The following is a 21,225-nucleotide window of genomic DNA, read 5'->3' as shown; positions in this document are numbered from 1 at the left end:
ACGTCTATCATCCTGCTGCTGCTCCGTCTTTAGTTGAGCTGGATGACACCGAAAAAGGTTGAATCTGCCTCCATAGAGATCAGGGCTGTTGGCCGACAAGGAATCACAAGTTCAAGCTCGTCACCAGGGAGCAAGTGCACGGTGCCTGCAACAGAAAATACACAAACCAATCTGCATTACTTCAGCTTAACATCTCCATTTCACTTGGTTTTTTTGGGGGGAAAAAATATTCTTTTATATAGAGGAGAAATCCTAATTATTAGCCCGGATTACAGTAATTTACACAGACAGCAGCACACCAGTTCTAAATATTAACAGTTTATTGGTCAGATTTGTTTTTTCCCCCCTAAACTGTTAATTAAAAAGGCTCCATTGAGAAAAAAAAAAACTTGTTTTAATTGAACCTTAAAACACTACAAAAAGATGTAAACTACCCTCACACCACACATACCCTTCACTTACAAAGTTTAAATGATATCTACATAATATTTGTGCTCTTAAGATGGACTTTTGTGTATAAAGATGCCTACAATAAATATCAAATATAGCAATATTTTTTATGATGGGAAAAAAAAGGTTCCAAACACAAAGTGAGCATAAATCAGGATGTAAACATATAAAAGAAAAAGTCTAAATTATTTCATGGCTAAAGTAATATGCGTACTGCTGTTTAGATTCCGCATAAATCAGTCCTAATAGTGGCCTTTCTCTCTAGATTGAAACTTTTAAATATATAAAAGTAATTAGTTTAACGTATAAAAATATATATATTTAAGTCAAAGAACAAAATGGAGTGACATATTTCTGACATTGGACATTTTCCATTCCTTTGGTGGAAATTTTCTGTCCCATTAAACCAAATGGGATTTTTAAAACAACTGCACAGGCATTTTTATTAGAAGTAAGAACAACTATTATTGGAGCCCTTTTGAGTTTCGTCAAAAAATATTTGTTAAATATTTAAGAAAAATCCCACATTTTCCTTGGTGCTTTGCTGTGTGCACATTAATTTATCTTTATCTGACCTTGTCATGAGCTTTGGATAAAGAAGAGTAAAGAATGGCCTGAATGTATGCCTGCAAGGCAGGAGGCTGGTGGAAGGGTTAGGCAATAAGCAAAAAAAGCAAGGAGCATTTGCAGAGGAAACTCATTTCTAAGAAAGGAGTAGGTGCAGTAAGTAGCTACTGAGAACCAGGTGATACAAAGCAGCATGAAGCAAACATAGAACCAGTAAGGAGCTCTACTAGCTCTACTAATAAGCTCTACTAATAAAACAGAAAGTAAAACCCACAGATCCTGAAATAACACAAAATTAATTCACTAAACTTCTAAAACCATGTTGATTGTAAGTAGACTAAGCCTTCTTTGAACCCCCAACTACAAAACCCGTCAAGACCTACATCTCAGACTGAAGAGATTGTGCTTATTCTCTAAGAAAAAAAAAAGGTGGCAGGAAAGCCTAAATATGGAAACATTGCATCTAAACAAATCTCAAGAATTTTGGAACATATATTTTTTGGACAGTTGAAACCAGTGTAAAGATGTTTGGCCGTAAAACGCAAAGCGTCATGTTTGGTGGAAACCAAACAAACAGCTCATATCAGCTGCCAAATTCAGAGTGCAGGGATGATTTGGATCTGCTTTGCAGCCACAGAATCTGGACCCAAACACCTGCCAATCACTGAGTCAACCATGAACCCTGCTAAAAATGGCTCTCTTCAAATATGTAATCATCTGCATTATAGCTTTCTGTTAGTGAAATAGGTGGTGTAATAATTGACATGTTGTTCATTTGAGGTTGTATTTCTTTTCAACCTGGAGGAAATAAGTTGGGTTTTTTTTTGTTTTTTTAAAGTCCTGATGCATAAACCCTTAGAAGTACAGATTGTATTTTATGTAAGGACACATCAAGCCATGTTTTGACCCATTCTGGCCAAATTAGAGCATTATTTGTGTTTCTTACATGCTTTTATGTCTACTTTTCCACTATGTGGTAAAATCCTTGCAGGTCATTGCTAAAAGGGAGCTAATACACAATGACAGGAAAAGCTGCTCAGGTTAAAAGCCCATCTCTGCTGTTAAAGGATTGATACCACTATTATGCCTTTACAGCAGCTATGGGGGGCACAACCTTGCTGAGTGAAAACAGGCATTCTGGCTCCATTTAAAGGCAACCAAATCCAGCAGCAGCCGTGTCGCACTGACCTGCTGTGTAGCATGAGTTGGCAGGAGTTTCATCAGGCATCTCCTGCAGGCAACGCAAGAGCTCTCTTGATGTCTTCCCGGCTTTACTGGAGCTCCAACTTTGGATGACATGACCCAGAACTGCGCTTGGACTTTCAAACAAAACCTGTGAATTCAGCAGAACATTAGGTGAACAGTTGGAACAAATAATATGTAATATCAACTTAGTTATGCTTGATTTAGAGTGACACAATACTTGTCCAAACACCAAGTAATAACCATCTTCTTGGACAACAATCCTGTTTTCCTTTTGTGAAATTGTGTTTCCTTGCTGCACAGAAACAGTCCAGGGGATCACAATTATATTTCCTTCGGGAAAAAGGCAAGACACACTTTCTCAAAATAATGGCAGACGACGCAAAAGCTTAAGCCAAAGATCCGAATTTAGTTTTACCTCTCCTGTCTGGCTGTTTGTTAGTATTAGCTCTTAACTGCAGGAATGATGTTGGAGCTGGCAAGAGAGGGAAATAAACATCATTCTTTAATTTTATTAACTAAGCATATACTGTTTACGGTCTCACTACCAGAGCTGACCGTAACTAATGAACACATTTTCAGTTCTCAGCTCCAACCCACGTCTGCAGCTGCTCTGTTCCCTTTTTACTCTCCGAGAAGAGATCTTCGGAGAACTCTGAGCTCTTTGGAAAACACTTGGCTTTATGTCCTGAGAGAAAACAAAGCATTAAGATAAAAATTTATTATTGCAGCGCTATCTGAATACTCACTAATGGCATAAATCTCAGTAGTACAATGTCCAAGATGACTCCATCCTGCGTAATCATCGACATACCTCCCTTGTTTTAGACATCTTGGCTATTTTCCCATTAACTCCCTCAGAACGTTGCTGATTTAATTGTAGAATTATGTCCCCTTGGAGTTTGTGAAAATCACATTGTAAAACACAAGCTCTGTGCACCAGGAAAAGGCTGAGACAAAACATAAATGCCGTTAGCGATAATAAAGCACTATAAAGCATATCGAGACTGATAAAACTCCCCAAGTTACTCAAACGGGTGAGGTCACACATCAGTAAAAGCCGGAAACCTACACTTTCACATTTACTTTCTAAATGAGGAACTATCCTCTTGCTGTCTTTCAAGATGGAACTCATTTAAACGGCATATGAAAAAAAAACCAAAAAAAAAAACAAAACACGCACAGCCAACACTGCAGTGTGTTGTGAAACTTGCAGCGAATGTAAAAGCCACATTTTAATAAAGACAAAAAGCCTCACTCACACAGTATCATCTGTTCCTGTCAGCGCTCGTGCCAGCTTTGTCCGAATATGAAAGAGAGGCTGGAAGCTTGTAAATGAATACCACCGGCTGCACGAACACAAAAGACAGACAAATGCACTTAGGCAGAAAATGAAAACATTTTAATCCATCAATCAACTCCATTTACAAAAGTATATCCCTTTTTATATACAGTATGTACAGGCGTGTATTAACAACTGTTGCGTTTCTACATGGATTCAGTCATAAAGGAACTAAAAAGCACTGTAAATAAAATTAAAAAAAAATTGGTACTTTGCAGGGATGCTGTAGTGCAAATGTGCGCAATATATAGTGCTGTTACTCTGAATGCCTTCTAACGCCAGTTTGAATGGATTTTCTCCAATTTTCATCTTGCACCTTAAGAGTTTTAAACTCCTTGTTTAAACCATTTATGTAAAACCGATAAATAAAAGAACATGTAAAATAGCTGGTGTTTGAGATATAAGAGTATCATTCAACAGCGCTGGGAAGCGTGTAATTACTGGGTATCTGTCAGCGCAGTGTCCTTCCTTTTAATACAGAAAGATGCTGCGTGTGTTGACACAAAAGGGTGACTATAAATAGAAAGTTGTGTTTGACGAGGACACGTCCTTCATCATCAGGGCTTTCTCTCTGCATAGAACCATAGTGAAAGGTGGCATTAAAAAAAAAAAAAAAAAAAGTCTTTATTGTCCCTTTTAATACAGACATGTGAAAGTGAACAAAAGTCCCCCAGGGGCTTCCTCAACTTCGGTAGCCCAGAGTGTCCTCTAGACAAGTGCGAAACGTGGGCTACCGGTTGCTTCAAAGTTTTGATTCCACATCAGGCAGGATGAAAATACAGGGCGACTGTGGACAAAAGCGACGTCTTGGAGCAACTTTCTCTTTCATGCAGAGGGGCTGGTGGATGTGTAGTTATCCGTTCTGTCCAGCAGATGGCGCCTCTCCAAGTCTGACACTGCCCAGGAAGGTGGTGTGGTTGGTCATGTTGATGAGTGTGTACTCGTGCGCTATGCGTATGGAGATCCTCTGGCCGGCACGGAGCGGGCTCACCCCAGCCGTGTAGCAGGTGTTAAATTTGCGCTGGCCCGTCTCGATGCTGCACGTGCAGCGAAGGAACGGGTTGGAGTCCACCATCACGTCATAGCTGGCGATGTCAGTGAAGTTGAGGTAGTACACCTGGTGGAGAGGGGGACATTTAAAAAGAAGACAAAAAAATATTACAAGACTGAGAGAGGCAGTCAAAACAAGTTCACATAATCATTAAAAGCCTTGTTTTAAACTTAAACAGCTGCAGTCTGAGACTGGCCAGTATGAGCTGCAAAGCTCCACATTTAGCCACAGTCAGAGGGAAATTAAATCTTTGTGTTCCAACACTTTGCAAAAGTCTCGAGCCAACCCTTATTTTTTTATTTATCGCCAGAAAAATGTGAAATGGGTTCAGAGATTTACTGAAAGACATGCAAACATAGATGGGAAGAGAGTGGATGAGGCAAAAACGAGAGGTTGTGCAGTTTTTAGCAAGCTTTATATTCAATATTTGGCAAGACCCCCTTCCCTACCTCCTTTATTCTTCAACACAGTCATTCTGAACCCTCTCAGACAAGCTTTCTTGTCAATTTGTTTAAGCAATCTTCAAAAATAATTCTCCAAGCTTCTTGAAGGACATTTCAAAGCTCTTCTTTGGATGTTGGCTCCCTTTAGTTCTGTTCTCTGTCAAGATGATCCGGCACTGCTTCAGTAATGCTGAGATCTGGGCTCTGGGGAGGATTCATCGCTCCATAAGAGCCGCTGCCAGTAATGTTCAGTTCAGTTCTTATGTCATTTGGCAAACCTCAGGCTTTTCCCCCTACTTCCTTTTCTTAAGAACGGCATCTTGACAAACCACCCCTTTCCATGGAGATTTCAGATGAGGCTTTGGAAAACAGCAAACGGATCAACCAGATGCATCTAACAGGTCTTGTGTCAGGTTTTCGCTGGATTACTTGCAAAAAATCACCTTCAGATACAGTTAAATACGTAAATATACTTTTTAGTCATCACATTTTCTGTCTCATGTTCAATTTCATTCACTTTTTTTTTTTTTTTGCCAAATCACACTGCACACTATGCTTAGATATGACAAATTTTCGGCCCAAATCTTTGGGAATTACGTTGTTGGTGTAAAAATGCAGCCAAACTCTCTCAAATGATGCCATCTATGGTATTTTTCTAAACACACCTAAAGACATAGGAACAAGTTACTCCTCTTTGCATCGGGCTGCTGGTTAAAAGTTCCCAAAGGATACAGTCTTACAATGTCAAGCAATGGTTTATTTCTCGAGTAAGGTTATTTATTTCATGCTTGAATTGTTCATAGCTCAGCGTTAAGTGGTTTAACAAACAGAAAACATGCGTCTGAATGTGATCAGGCAGAATTACTGGCTGAAAGCGAGTGGAAAAGAAATTGAAAGGACTTCAGAAAGTTTGAAAGACTATTACTCAAGACCGCTTTAGAAGTCAGGCTTCTTGGAAGCAAAGTATAAAGAAACGAGGGGTGGCTCGGGATTTTTTTTGCATGGTGCTGCAGAATTCAAACAGTAACACAATCAGGGTTTTTTAATTTTTAAAAAAAAATTTTTTTTTAAGCTCAACTGCCAGTTCTTTTAAACGCCACTGTAAATTTAAAGAGTTACGTCAAGAACCGTACTCACTTCTACCTGACTATATATGAAGTAGACACCGTCCAACAGCACCTCAAGCTGTCCGGTGCGAGAGTGCATTTTGAACACGCGGTGATGGATGGACACCATCTTCCAGTTCCTAAGGACCCCTTGAGACAGATCTAAACATGTCACAACAAACACACAAGAGGCAAACGGTCAACATAAACAGCCTTCAGCAGTGTTTAACTCAAACCAGAGCTCAGCGCTGACAAAATATAAACCCGCTAATGATGCTTACACTCCTTCTAGACCGAAGCAGTGATGCAGCATCCTCTGCTGGCATGCAAAGGCTCTTTGCTCCTGAGCTGAAGTGACACGACTTTTCCTCCACGGTTTGGTGACCAAACAGCTATAGGATTACCGTAAAGCAAAACTATATTCTTACACAACGTTACAGTAAATATTAGGGAATGAAAAAATATTTAATCTGCCGAAAAACATTTGCGGTAATTTTTCATAAAGGCACCGAAGAAAGAGCAGCGTGTTTTAAAACATGGAATCTCTGGTGTAAACCATCGCTGGCATATAAACAATCTAAAGTGATTTCATTTTCTATTTTCATGTAAGCATGTCCTCTGGTATTACTCCAGATGTGGAGTGTTTGATGTATGACACTGACAGGGATAATTCGGGCTTATTGGCCTGTGTCAAACACGGTAGTATATCTCCAGCTGAGCGTGAACAGAGAACCCACCTTCTCGCACTTGGATTGTTGTTTCCTGTCCTTGTAAATGAACCACTGCAGGCTGAAAAACAAAGACCTCTGGTGACTAATCTAATTCTCATAAAAGCGGAGCGAACGCCGCTTTCATCAGGAACCCCGTGTGGGATTAAATCAAATTTTATGAGCTGACATACTCTTACCTGGAATTCCTTTGTTTTGGTCTTATCAGGAACCCCTGGAAGAAGAAGGAAAATGCCAGATATAAAAGTTCTGCTCAGAGGAGGGACGGTGATTAGACAAAACAAACACTGACATAGTTTGAAAATAAATCACTGCTTTTCGGCACAATGTTTGACATTCTGAATAAGACGCTCTCACTGTGCAGGCAATGAGTTAATCAATTTTGACAACTTGAACCTTCTTCTACTGTGGGAAAGTTGCTGCATGCAGAGAAACGCTGTAATCTAAGAAAGAAAATAAAACTTCTCATCTTGTTTCCATGCGTGTGACTCGGGTCATCTTCCTTTTTTTTTTTATTTCAAGTTTTGTACCTGCTGGACCTTGAGCGCCTGGTGGTCCTTGTGGCCCAGGGGGTCCGGGGGGTCCAGCAGGCCCCACGACATTATTTCCTGGAATACCAGGGATTCCAGGGATGCCCGGTGGCCCCTGAGGGCCTGGGGGACCCGGGGGACCGGGAGGTCCTGGAACAGACTTTTTCTTTCCTGCAGAAAATGACAATAAATGAGGTCAGCTCTGATGCTGCAGAACCAGAAATCCCCTCCCCAGGCCTTTAAAATATCCACTGATAGAAGATAAAGAACTGTGGTTGTGCTGGACTAAGATAAAGCCAACCTCCTTACTGGATATGAAACTTATATCAATGATGCTTCCAGTGAATGGGCAGCACACTTATCAATGACCAGCACAGAAGAATAACAGCTACCTTTCTTCTTGTCTTTCCTTTTCTCCTTTCCAGTCGATTCTGAAAAGAACAAAAAAAAAACACAACGTGATTAAACCTGAAATGATCTCCTGAGCAACCGTCATCTCAGATAACGTCTCAAAAGATCCGGCTCATTCCGTGCAGGTACCCTAAACAGGCTGAAATAACAGATTCAGACGTTGTGTGCCGAGCGGCGGAGTGGAGGTATGTCAGTCTGTGGTATCTTGTAGTGTAGTAATTTGTAAGTGTGGTTTCACCTCCTCTGTATGAACAAGTGCCTTAAGCACTCACAGGCAGTGGAACTGGAGAAGATCATTAGAGAGATACTTTATCCTGCCAAAATCCTTTTCTTTGAATTAAGCCCAGATGGAGAATGCAGATGAAAGTGCGTGTACATGTGTGCATGTGCGTCTCCCTCCTTTATTGCGATGCGTGTGGGTGTGCATGCGTGGATGCTGGTGGGGCATCGATGTCACTGCTTGAAAGACAAAATCCACTCGGTGTGCGTTTGTGTACATGTCGAGCGAGCAGCTGATGAATCCTTTGCAAAAAAGGAAGGGGGAAAAAAAAAAAAAAAAAAAGCAGTCTTGCTTATGTTTACCATTTCATTATAACTACAAAGGCCATTTAACCTTAAAACCTCACAGTTTGAGTCCCCCTCAAACATATGGCCAGTGTTTCTCCTCTGGCTAAATGACTGGATGCATCCGCATAGATTTCTCTTAACGAGCAGCCCTATCTGGAATCTGGTGCCCGTTAGGAGTGCTGAGAACGCACACGTGCAAACACAGGACACACACACACACACACACACACATATATGTATACACACACGCAAGAGCACACATCTAAGGCTGAGATTACAAAAGCCTTTGTCTGTGTGCTGAGAGCAGAGGAGAGAGCTGGGAATGATTAGTGTTTAGAGGCTCGGGACTTTACTGATTTATGTAGAAAGTCTCAAAGGTGAGTTTTTTCTTCTAATTTAAACACAATCATTGAACCCCCTTCACCCTCCCTCCACACACACCCCACCCCAAGTATTCAGTGTCACGCCACAGACGCTGGAATGCCTTGTGATCATGGTGCACTTGTTGCACTCAGACATGAAACTTCAAAGGCTTCTTCTTCTTTTTTTATTTTTATTTTTTTATTTGCATAGCTCAGATTCTAAACAAAAACTACAAAAGCTTATTCAGACATATTGGCCATATGGCTTTCTGCAGTGCTATTGATTAACATAAATCAATTTGGTGGGAAATTAATGAAAGTCATTGCAGTCAGAGATATAAAAAAAAAATGCTTTGAGAAATGGTTACAGAGTTTCTTAAAAAAAAAATTGCAGCAAGTGTCACAACAGATCATCATAGCATTTTTTTTGTTGGACCTGATCAATGCAGCTGGATTCCGAGTTGTTTCGCTGATGGGTACACGAAGATGTTTCGAGGGACCAGAAATTATTCTGAAACTCAAAATCAACAGGGATCCACTGGCTGTTTTAAATTGGTGCAACCCTCCCGAACCCATTGTTGTCCTTGCTCACTGTCCAAGTAATAATCAATCCCATTCCATCTGATCTCTTGCTCTGTAAACCAGCCGAAATTAGGTTTCTGGAGCTGCTTTGTTAAGCACAAAGCTGTGAAAATCACTGCCGCATAGAAGTGAGAAACCATTAAGAAACAGTTTGGCAAATTTAAGCGCTTTAAAGTCCAACATAAGCCTTTTATCAACACTGTAACCAATTCCAACCAGATCAAACGAGCCAACCGGGCTGTCACGAGGCCCAGCTAATACACTGATGAAGGTGTACCGTTCACGTTTTGCGATTAAATAGTTGAATTTGCAGTTTTAAATAGTGATGGGCAAACTGTGCATCGGCTCAAAGCCTTGTTAAAACCGTAGAAGACGAGACAACAGAAGCCAGTGATGACAAATCGAGAAGTCCGCACCTGTTTCGGGCTCCTTGCCGGGACTCCTTTTTGCTCGCTGAGTTATGCCCCTGCTGTCCTCTGTGCCGTGGAAGTCGCCGTTTCTGTACAGTGATCTCTCCTGGCAGGACACAAACAAAGTAAAAGTGTGAGAAAATCTTTAAACATCTTTAAAACACAGGCGCTCTGAGCCGAAGACCTGTGAGCATCAAGACCACTGAAGCCACCTGACAGGGACTCCATGAATGGAGCTAAAAGGAGTGAGTGATACAAGTTTTTTTTTTCTTGGAGGGAAACCCATGCTACAAGAGGCCATTCTACTCTTTGTGTGTAATGTTTGCACAAAGACAACTTGGGGCATTCTAAAAGATGTCAGCCAGCATATTTATTTGTGGCCAAGTCATTGTCTGTCCCATTGGGGCTGTAAGTTATCCTGTAACACAAGAGGTTTTCGTCTGTGTTTGAGACAGTCACCTGGCCACGACTGCTCTAAAATTCACCTTCTTAAACAAAAGGGGGACATGAACTGCGGTTAATGTGAGAGCAATACCCATTCATGTGGCACCTGGTCCCAGCCCTATTCACAGGTGGCATGAATAAGCCCTAAAAAAAAAAAAAAAAGTCGAAGAAAAAGGATCTGATGCAACTGATTTAAGCTCATCTCTAAACACAGGGAAAAGCTATGCTACAGCTGGTGGGTGTTCCCATGGGCAAGTGAGTGGCGGGACAAACCACAAGCGTCTGTTCTTATGTGACCTACATTCACATGAACCCTGTGGTGGGACGCGCTGACCCGACTGTAACACTGTCAAGACGTGACCGCTGAGACGGCAAAATGTTTCGTGCTAAGGATTCGGAGCTGCAAAAAGAAAAAAAAAAAAAAAAAAAAAAAAAACACAGATTGTTCTGAGTCGTTTTCTGCTAGAACAGCCAGTTTGTGATCACATCTTTGGAGGATTCCCAGAATCTGATAGACAAAGAAACCTGGCATAAGAAACACAACAAGACCACCCAAAGCCGTCCTTGTGTCGAGCCTCGCAATAAAATAAGAGTGTTTTTCGGTCACGCTCCCGGGTGTCGTCGTAAATAACGGTAAGAGCGTGAGGCATAAAGGCTCTTTAGTGGCAGCAAATCAGACGACTTGCATCACGCTGGGCTGTTGCTTGGGGTTTTAGATAACTGACACATGCAGCATCTCAAAACGGAGTCAAGCTAAAACGCTTACCGACACACTTCGTCCCCCTCACTCCCAACCCATTCCAGTTGGGTGCATATTCCCCGTTTCCATCTGTGACCCTCAAGTGAACACATTTACAAAAAGCCGAAGACAAACCGATTCCGTCTCTCGATAGCGGCGTGAACTCCCAGTGCCTTTTTATGCGGCTTTACAGCAGAACCCCTGACAGACCATAAGAAGACAGACACGATAACTTGTGTTTCCAGTTTCCTCTATACCTCATCTCAGATGTGGGAACCCCCCCCCCCTCCTCCTCCTCCAGCCTCCCCTCTCCTCCTCCACCCTAACCCATTCCCTAAAGCGCTAGAGATGAGCCGAATCATGTCAAACACCCCCCCCCCCCCCCCCCAGCTGGCTGCTTTCTGTGTTGGGCAAGCTCACAGTAGTTAACGTCTACATCCCTGACCAGCTGCCAGCCACGTCTGACCTCACGAGCACGGGAATTTCAGTCTGACGTTGGAATATGTGTTGGAATGGTTAATCGACGCACAGCCTTCCAGATGTTCCTGCGAGCAGAGATGGTTGCTGCTCATTTGGTGTGCAGGTGCTTCCACATCTCCTCTCCAGCTGTTGGCATAAAGTGGATGAGGGGGGTGGGGGGTTTTAACCACTCAAAAGGATTCCTGGTGTATGTTCAGCCATATGGCTTTACACTTTCGTCTGTTCTGACAGCCAAACATGATTCCACAGCCCATTTCTGGCCCAAGATTAAGCCCGAGCAGAACGACAAAAGACAAACAAGCAGGCTGCTCGGGCTACTACCAAACCGGAGCAGCTGGAGTGATAGTTAAAAAGTTAAAAAGCAACAAAGCGAACTTTCTTTTCATAAAGCTTCCATTATATGATGATGAGAAATTTGCTTTTACACCCTTGTTTGCTTCATTTCACTTCATTACAACATTTACAGCCTTCATACCCTTCAAAGGCACGCAGGGTTACAGTAAATCAGGATGACAACGTGTTGGTATGTATGCCAAGTGCCAACTATTGAGTAAACCATTCATTTTCAGCACAAAGGGAAATGCTATTAATTAGAGGGCTTTCAAATCTTCAAAGCGTCTTGGAGGGGTGGGGGAGGGGTGCTCCGTCGCAGCGGCGTGGATGCGATTCCCCGTTGCTTCGTGAGGATATGACTAAAATTCAATCGCCCCAGGGATATGTCATTTTTGCCATCATTTACTTTTTATTTAGCCTTATTAACGCTTATGAGCTTGTATTCATACAAATCTTAGAACTTAGACAAACCAACTCTCCCTCATGTTAATGACGTCTCACGATGATTATTAAAAGATATAACAACCAAAAAAAGAACCAAACGTCCAGCCCTGCAGCAATATAGCCGTTCTAGTTCTAGTTGCGATGTTGTCTCTTTAAGTTTTGGTCTCTTGCTGAAAAGTTGCAACCCAATCGTTGCTGGAGAATGTGAGGTTACAAAAGTTGGAAAGGTGAAACTGAGGGCTGGTGGCTGTGGTTGCACGTCAGGTGCCCATCACCGCTGCACAGGCATTACTAACCACAGTGGCATGCATACTCCTGAGAGCCGATGGCTCATAACACTCCTGTGATTCACACTCCTGGATTTGACGATGACAGTGTGTTTTCTTTTCAAATATCATACAAAAAGGAGCGGCTTTCCTTCAGCCAATACCAGATGCTCCTCTCTGAAAGGCCATGTGTTTTAAACCATAACTTGGGTAATCTAATAACAGTACGCATAGATTGTCATCTGAAAAGGCCGTGGAGCTCAACCTAAGGGAAATGTAGCCTGTCAGCAGCCAATCAAACTTCGGATTGTTGCAACACTTGCTGGCAGAGTGATTCTTCGCTGAATGCCGTGAATGCCTTGAGAATTTATTATTTTGGTAGATGTTTGTGACTTTGGACTTCATCTGCACTGGGCGTCTACACCATCTGCCTGTCAAGACGATTCAGGCTTATACGGAGGGGTTTTGCAGTTTTATATTGTTGATGTTTCGACCTCCTATGCCTTGTGCTTTTATGACACGTGTGTCCAGACTGATTAATCCCTCATAAAATACTGCTGTAATAACCAGTCGTGCACTAGCCACAATTAAAGTGGGTGACAGCCCACACGGCCGCTCCGGCGCTGGTACGCTGTTGAGCACTTTGTGTCCCATCAAACTGACTTTTTTTTTTTTTTTTCTCTTAATAGCTGTAAACTAGACTCCAGATGTTTCAGCATGTGCTCTTTGTGAGACTTTGAAGGCGCACATCAGAGAGGAGAATTATTTCATATAATGGAAATGTTAGGCCACAGAATAAAACACTATCTAAGCAAGCAATCAAATATTCCCCCACAGCCTGACATTTAACACATTTTCACTCACTTGCGTCAGGTAAATGAGGGTCAGGCCTGAATGAGGGCGACGCTTGCTCTCGCTCCCTTTAATTCCCAACATTACTCTGGTATCAACTTTTTTTTTTTTTTTTTTTTAAAAGGGTTACACACACACCTGGCAGGGGAGTTTTACTGTTGGGAACTGTGCAGATCTGCCGGACAGCTGGGGTTTACTGCCTTGCTCAAGGGCTTAGTGAGTGTGGCCTGTTGAGGTGCACGCTGTTTCGCTCGCTTCCCAGGATCCAAATCATAAATGACCAGATCATCTGTTTTCATTAAGAAGCAACAAGAGGGATTTGGAAAGTGTGAGGTCTTCGCAGCCTTTCCAGAAATGAATGGATTTCTCTCTCAGAACTCTTCCTGCGATGTTTGTTGGATTTCTCACTCGCATGTTTTGAAATGATCCAATTGTCTCAGCTTGTATTTTTCCATCTGAAAATATTTACCACCATCCAGAAGGCAAAAACAAACGGATTTAGCTTGTTTCAAAGCTGGGATGGTGTGTCTCGTGTTCTCCCTTTTCCCCTCACAAACCAAGGTAACGCTCAGTTCCTCCTCTGCTCAAGGACAGATTCACGAAACTGATAACAGGGTTGTAGTATTACTGCTTATAAAGCCAAGATTTTTATCTGGTAGTTTTAGCCCCAGCGGCCTCCTTTTATATCAGGTGTATCTGCAAATGGAGGCTGCATGTTTCCCAGGCTAAAAGAAAAGCTTCAACCGTGAGAGAAGATGACAGGTGGTTGCTAAGCATGAACAAATAAGCAGAAAAAAAAAAAAAAACACTTCCAAAGTCCAAACATCTTTCCATTCAGTTTGACGAATGAAGCAGCTAAAGAGAATTATTACTCTTTCTTATAATTTGCTGTGGACGCGCTTGTTTAAAGTACCAAGATTGATTTTTTTGGAAGCGGCCCCTGCTCAAAGCAAATCAGACACGCACTAAACAGCACATACTGTTGGGAGAAATCACAACACCTGCCTTTTTCAAAACATAACTCCACCAAACTGCAAAAAAAAAAGAAAAAAAAGAAGAATCCATCTGAGCAGGGTATACACAGACGCAATCGTATTATGAAAAATCTCATTTGTTGCATGTTTGTTATGTCAGGTGCTTGCTGACGCGGTACGAAGCTTCCTCTTTTGTGGTCGGCTTCTCATGTCACGTTACACTTGTCAGCGTACCTGCGAATCGCATCGCATCACCGAGGTGCCTTTGATGAGAACTTGTGCGAAAAATCTACAAAACAACCTTTAGCTGCACAAGAGAGAGATTCTTCAAAGGGAATGTCTGAACAGCCAACAAGTGCGGCCGCTGTGTCCAAATGCCACATGCTCCTGTTTCTCCAACTATGTAAACTGTGGGATGTGTAATCAGAGTTGTTTAATGCAGACATCTGGCAAAGACAGCATCACAGCGCTGTTAAATATTTACAGCTGGGCCACAGTCTTTCACCTCATGGAGCGTCACCATCTGGGTTGAATACCAGGATCACTTTGGGCGGCTACAGCCAGGGGAGTCACTGCTATCTAAAATAAGCTCGGCAGAGGACACACAGGCAGCTAAATAAGCAGGATGAGCTCGAGAGAGGAAAATGTTACGGAAAACTCCCAATACAAGCAAATAGATCTCACTAATGTTTCCTGCAGAGAAATAAATGCATCCACACTGGATAACATGAATTCCTCTGAGCGACTATCAGGTTGACTGTTCTGCACGACTAAATGTTCGGCCAATGCCCCACACGGAGGATCGTTTTCTTAGTGAAAGAGGGGTTACACAACCACTGACACATGAGCAAATTGAGAAAGCAATGCAAAGTTGAGAGGTGCACATGGTCCTTTTGTCCTGATCGAATTAGGGGAGTGTGTGTTGTGGTGCGGGGGGGGGGGGGGGGGGGGGGGGGGGGGGGTGCTGTTGCTAAAGCCACAGACAACACAATGAGTGTTCAATCAGAAGAGAAAACACATGTGAGACGATGCTGGCTCTGCTCCAGGTACCAACTGCCCCTTCTAAGTCCTGATGAATTTACATCAGCCCCTGGGCTTTGCACCTGCTGGTGATCCAGTTCATTTGCTGTCCACCTGCTCCAGCACACTGACTGACCCTTCTCTGTGGTTCCAGCTGGGCAGCCTGCCTAACTTCTACCCCTTTTCTGTTGGAAACAGGAACAAATTGGGTTAAATGCATCTAAAATAACATGTAAACTTAAAAAAAAGAAAAATCCCCTTAAGGTCAATGATATCCCCTAGAAGCTATTTAATGTTTTATAAAACAGAAACAAAACAAAAGAAACCTTAAAAGTTGGATCTGAACTCCAAAAACTTCATTCAAATATGCAGGAGCAGGAGTGTTTGGCCAGGTGACAGACTAGAAGAGGAGTGCATGTGTGTCCAACAGAGTGAATCACGCAGAGGAAAAAGCAAAGTGTCAATCATGTTTGCCTTGAAACTGAGCTGACACAACTTCGTGACAGGCTACTGTAAAATAACTTGCCAGCCACATGCCATGACGGAGCACAGACACAGAACCTGACACCGGAACAGAAGCACTGAATAGAGGTGAATGGACACCAACAGCCTCCGACTGAGAAAATGGAAAAACAGCCTTACGTGTTCTCATTAACAGGAGAAGTTTTCTGTTTATTCTTTTCTCACCTCATGACCGTCTCCGCCGCGGCTGCTGCCGGGGTCCACTCGCGGCTGGCCAGGCGGGAGCACCGCCGCCGGTTCAGCCGGGTCACTCCCGCTGAGTGTCATCATAGAGTCCCGCTTCTGGTGGATAATTTCCCTTTTCACTTCGGACCGCAGGTCCAAATAGCAGACGAGGGTGACTGCATGCAGAGACAGCGACAACAGGAATAATCCCAAGAAGACAACAGTGCTGCTCCGACTCCTGCACTTCTTGCTGCACGTGCAGGGAGCCGCTCTGGGCATCACTTTGTCCGGGAAGTCCTCTGCGGATGAACCATAGCACGCCATTATCGGACGGACGGTCATATGCTCCTTATCTCGGCATAATCTGCTCGTCTGTCTCGCGCGGACCGACGCTATTCATTTACATGGAGACTCATAGGTGCAGCAGCAGGTCGCTGCAAATTTCTTCGAGTATCTGTAGTAACAATGAAGACACGCCCACCTCTTCTATGATTGGTCCGACACAATTACGAGCCTAAACAGTCCGGAGCAGAGGTTGGGGGGGTGGGGGGGGGGGGGGGGGTGGATGCAGTGGTTGAGCGACACCTAATGTACAAAGGTAGCTACTGCAACGCCCCGTTAGACTGATGCTGTGAGTTTCCTCTTATTTATACATGTTTGTTGTTTACTCTGTGGTTCTTACACAGCACCTTGAGGCAGAAAAAACCCATTAGGTGACGTTCTCACAGTGATTTATTTCCTTTTACGTGTGCAGAAATTCAGACGGGTGGTCACTGGTGTAATGTATATTGTTTATACACGTGTTTTATGGTTTGGATATGCTATTTTTCACTGGTGGACTTTGTTTGGCACTATGTGGGTGGCACATGGGCGACCACTCAAGAAACTGCGGTCTTGTGTGAAGAGCTGATTTAAAACCATGGTAAATATAGCCTGGTGTTCTTGTTGGGGGGATACGTTCCATGCTTTTAATATATATATATATATATATATATATATATATATATATATATATATATATATATATATATATATACACACACACACATATATATATATATATATATATATATATATATATATATATATATATATATATATATATATATATATATATATATACATACATATATATATATATATATATATAAACAGAAAAAGCATGCAAATGACAATTATAGTCAGTCACATTTCAGTCTGTCAGGCTGTCAGCAGTCGGTGTCAACATAAGGTCACCATGAAATATTAACATATGTCACCTTGCTGGACATGAGTAATAGTTTGTCATTTATGTTATAAGAATGCAAGCTGAAGATAATGCTTCTACAAGATCAAAACAAGGCTCTGTGGCGTCTACATTTCCACAATCTAAGGCTGAACAGTACTTTCTGCATGCAGGCACTTTGATCTCTTAGAACAAGGAACCAGAGGAGGACACAACAGGCTGTCCTTGAGCTTCCAGATGATAAAACCAGTGCACTAAGTGGAGCTGAAACTCGGAGGGGTTGATTGATCACCACATTTGATTAGTTTTCAGGCATGTGCCACTAAGCATTTTTCATTATTTCATGGGGACAAAACTTGACATTTATGTGCACTTGGCCCACATGGAGGTTTTCTGCTTCATGGTAAGAGCTCAAATTGACAGATGCTGAAAACTGGCCAGTTTTATTTGATATTGTAAAGGGAAAATAAGAAGAATGACTTTCTGGTATCAGAATAAGGATATTTTATAACTGCAAAATATTTTTACTAAATGAAGCAGACGGCAGTCTCAAGATGAAATTATATTATTACATTTGTTTTGGGTATTTTCAACTTACTGCCACTGTATCACATTTTATGTTACCCCTGCACACTTGTGCCTTTTCCAACTCGGCAAAAAAAAAAGAAGTTATTCTAGTCAGCTGCCACTGAAGGGCAGCATTGCCAAGCCATAAATCAAAGCCTGCATTCCACTGTCCTAATGAACTTGGTCTTAAAAGAAACATAAAGCAGCTTCGTATTTAGTCGCTTAATTAAATTTATATACAAGATTTCGTATTTTATTTGTACGGCTTTATATTCCTTTTCTGTGGACTATTAATCTAAAATTAAACCCACTCCACGTTTTTTCAGGAAAGTCATTCCTTCATTGTTAGCTTCTCAGATAGAGAAATCGAAGAGAGAAAGACATTCAAAGTAACCCTCATAGGATATGTGGCTAAGCCTAAGCATGTTCGCCACGCTTCTCATTCAAGCAGCAGGGAGTACGACTTTGAGAAGCAGATGATTCAGGTCTGCAAAAATTAAACAAATGCATTTTCTATCATTTCTCTCCATTTTCTTATAATTAAGATCTTACATGCAGATGTATGGCGATTTGCTGTACTGCATTTATCCTGTCAGATTTGTGTTCAATTTTATTGGTTTGTTTTGGGGCAAAGATGAGGTCAGACGGTGCCGCGCTGAAGGTCAGAGTCGACACAGTGCCATTATGTCTGCTGCTTTGTTTCAGACAACACAACTCAACGATAAAGCCTGTGACAAATTAGACCTGTTTTGTTTTGTTTGGATGTTTTTCTCTCGTTTTTTTCCCCGCCTTTTGGCATTGAGAAGAGCTGGAATAATTCTCAAAACGCACCCCAGGCTTCGATGCAGCGTTCATAAATGGTGTGCCACTCTATCCCCTCCGAGCTTATAACAAGATTTAGAGGCTTTCTATGCCAGATGATGGAGTTTTGCAGGACGAATAGGCACTCTTATATTTTACCAGAAGGACTGGAGTGTTGGGCTGTGGGGGGGGGATGATAGTTGCTTGGTCTGTGCAAAAGAGTTGCTATCTGTAATTTCTCCCTCCTCCTACACCAACTGATAAAAAAAATAAAAAATCGACTCTCAATTGCTATTGTCAGGTTTAACATGGAAGCTAGAGTGATTCATACATTCTAGGATAATACCATGACATATTACAGCAAATTGTTCCAGACCTCTCCACCTCATATTACCTTCTCAGGAAGAAGTCTGCGCCCTGAACTGCAGAGGTTTAACCTTGGCTAATTGATATGCTGTGGCATTCGATTTTCTACCAATAAATCTCCTAGAAATTGGACCATGTCTGCCATTTCCTAGAATGATTAATTCACACCTATTCAGGGTGTCCATCTTAAACGTGCCTATCAAGATCAGGCAGCTCTCCCTCTATCTGCACGTCTATCTGTCCTCTGCTGCCTTTGTTTCCCTTATTGTTTTGCAATGTGACTTCATTGGGAAAATATCAAAACAATGACGGGAAACTTAAATGGTTTGTTAAAAATCATCATGATGTTAGTATAATTTAGCTCAGCATTAAGCTTTTTTTTTTTTTTAAGTAGGAGCAGAGTGAATAAAAGCAGGAACCATAGATAATGGTGGGATATTCGACTTAGGGAACAGGTCAGATAGTGGAGCTAAATAAAAAGGCAGCTCATAGCTTGTTGAGAGAGAGCTCAGATATTTTATTTGAAATGAAAAGAATGATATGAAAAAATATAGACCATAGAGGGTATTAAAATAAAAGAGTTCATGCGCTGTCAGCCAGTAACAGAGGTGTGATCAGGTGTGCCATCTCGACGGCCTTACACACCCAATCAGCTCTGTGGCAGAAGGTCAAAAGTCAAAGTCATACCTGACCCCCAATACTTCCTTTGTACCTTATAAATGGGATGATAAAATCCACACATCCTGAAACAGACAGTGTCAAAAGAGTGTTCTGTATTTTTTAGGACATAGATTTAATCTCATAGATTTCCTCTCATACCTGCAACTTAGCAACTACTTTCTGAAGGCAATGTAATTTTCCTTTAGACCATGCGGTTCCTACAATGCATGGAAAGTCCAGTATTGTATAAAATTTTAGAAGAAAATACATCAACATAAATCATCTAATAATGTATCATGTAAAAGACGTATTATGTAAATTTCTGATCTGCATTCCAGGCTTGTTCGATGACACAGTGAAGTCTATCATGTGTATTTCTGGAGCTGCTGCTGAGGCTGAGAAAGCACACAGTGCAACTTTAAAACTATGTACCTAATAAATAATAACCTGTACTTGACTAAAATGTATTGATTGCTGTTTAAAAAAAGAAAACTAAAACTAAACAAGAAACCACCTTTTATATATAAAAAAAGGTTTAAAATGATCACAATAAAAAGTTATTGGATTTCTTCTTATTGACAAGTGAGATAAATGGGAATTGTATAGCATCAATGAAAAGGTGTGAATGGGTATTCATTATTTATTTATTTCAGGCAGTGGTATTTACAGTGAAAACAGAAGAGACATGCAAGTCTGTCATTTAAAAAAAAAAAAAGAACCATGCAATAAAAAACAGGGAAGCAGCTTTGCCTGAAAGAGTGGGAAGAAGAAAACTTTAATCCCACCTGATTTCTACATCCAAATGATTTGCAATAACTTCACTGATACATACAACAACAGTTTTTTTTTTTTTTTTTTTTACTGCATCTGTGGATTGAATTTATACTGATCAGACAAGATCCATGATAATATCTATTATAAAAATTATATGAATTTAAAGGTAAAATCAATTTTATGCCAACAATAGTAAAGGGAACAAACAATACCAGCAATGAAATACTTGACAGCATACCAACAATGGTACTGAAATAGGTTTTTGGAAATTATAAGACTATACATCCTGAACAGACACAGTTAGCAACATCTTTCCTTTTTGTTCTGTTCTGTGGTTTTGGTTTGTTTCATTTGTTTGATTTTCTGGTTTGTTTGTTTTTTTTCCTATTTTTGTTGTTATATCACCTTGAGTTCATAATAATAAACTTAAATAACAAATAGTGTAAAGAAAGAAAAAAAAGAAAGAAAGGTTGTCTGACATCCAACCTCGGTTTTCACACTAAATCTTTCTCAGCTCCTCAGACTTTAGTTTAACAGAACATTTTTGGTGAAAAATTTCTTTGCTGTAAGGGATTTTTTTTATTACAATAGAGCAGAGACACAAAGAAACCAAACTTCATCCAACCAAAGCGACGTGCTCAATGACACTGAGAGATCTACAGATATGCACGTGCAGGTTGTTGCATCTGCCGTGAGAATAAACAACTTTATTAATAAGTAAATACTTGCTTACAATGGCATCTTATTTAATCTTAACAGGAGAAGCATAAAATGTACACATACTGTCATGAAGGTTTCTGTGCCTGAAAGTAATTTATTCTTTGGCAAGTCTGTTTGATGG

At 41.3% G+C, this 21,225-nt stretch overlaps 2 protein-coding genes across 3 annotated transcripts; both read right to left on the bottom strand.

Annotated features, from left to right (window-relative positions):
- Positions 1-29: 29 nt before the first annotated feature.
- Positions 30-3,220, bottom strand: LOC306763053 (tumor necrosis factor ligand superfamily member 13B-like; the record flags this gene model as incomplete). Its single annotated transcript, XM_079249729.1, has 6 exons — positions 30-145; positions 2,206-2,350; positions 2,441-2,553; positions 2,639-2,695; positions 2,821-2,908; positions 3,035-3,220. The coding sequence occupies 6 exons, from the start codon at positions 3,218-3,220 to the stop codon at positions 30-32; spliced, it is 705 nt and encodes a 234-aa protein (XP_079105855.1).
- A 460-nt stretch (positions 3,221-3,680) lies between these two features.
- Positions 3,681-16,404, bottom strand: eda (ectodysplasin A). 2 transcript variants are annotated; one of them, XM_079250255.1, is made up of 8 exons: positions 15,992-16,404; positions 9,759-9,858; positions 7,813-7,851; positions 7,421-7,591; positions 7,070-7,104; positions 6,900-6,951; positions 6,194-6,324; positions 3,681-4,679 (listed from the first exon to the last, which is right to left on the bottom strand). In XM_079250255.1, the coding sequence occupies exons 1-8, from the start codon at positions 16,331-16,333 to the stop codon at positions 4,416-4,418; spliced, it is 1,134 nt and encodes a 377-aa protein (XP_079106381.1). In that variant the 5' UTR covers positions 16,334-16,404; the 3' UTR covers positions 3,681-4,415. The 2 variants fall into 2 exon arrangements, with proteins under 2 accessions (XP_079106381.1, XP_079106382.1); XM_079250256.1 differs by having other exon boundaries at positions 6,200-6,324.
- Between the last annotated feature and the right edge of the window lie 4,821 nt (positions 16,405-21,225).

This window comes from Telmatherina bonti (genome assembly GCF_933228915.1).
Source record: "Telmatherina bonti genome assembly, chromosome: 12".
In the NCBI taxonomy this organism is placed as follows: Eukaryota; Metazoa; Chordata; class Actinopteri; order Atheriniformes; family Telmatherinidae; genus Telmatherina; species Telmatherina bonti.
Note: the sequence above shows the minus strand (reverse complement) of the source record. Positions and strands in the feature narration are given on the sequence as shown.

What these genes read in the sequence shown, in the direction of transcription:
- eda (XM_079250255.1), bottom strand. Translation starts at nt 16,333, where the DNA reads ATGACCGTCCGTCCGATAATGGCGTGCTATGGTTCATCCGCAGAGGAC. An exon ending in AGGCGCTCAAGGTCCAGCAG is followed by an intron (nt 7,105 to 7,420) that starts GTACAAAACTTG and finishes TTCTTCTTCCAG; the next exon opens with GGGTTCCTGATAAGACCAAA. An exon ending in CCAAAACAAAGGAATTCCAG is followed by an intron (nt 6,952 to 7,069) that starts GTAAGAGTATGT and finishes TTTGTTTTTCAG; the next exon opens with CCTGCAGTGGTTCATTTACA.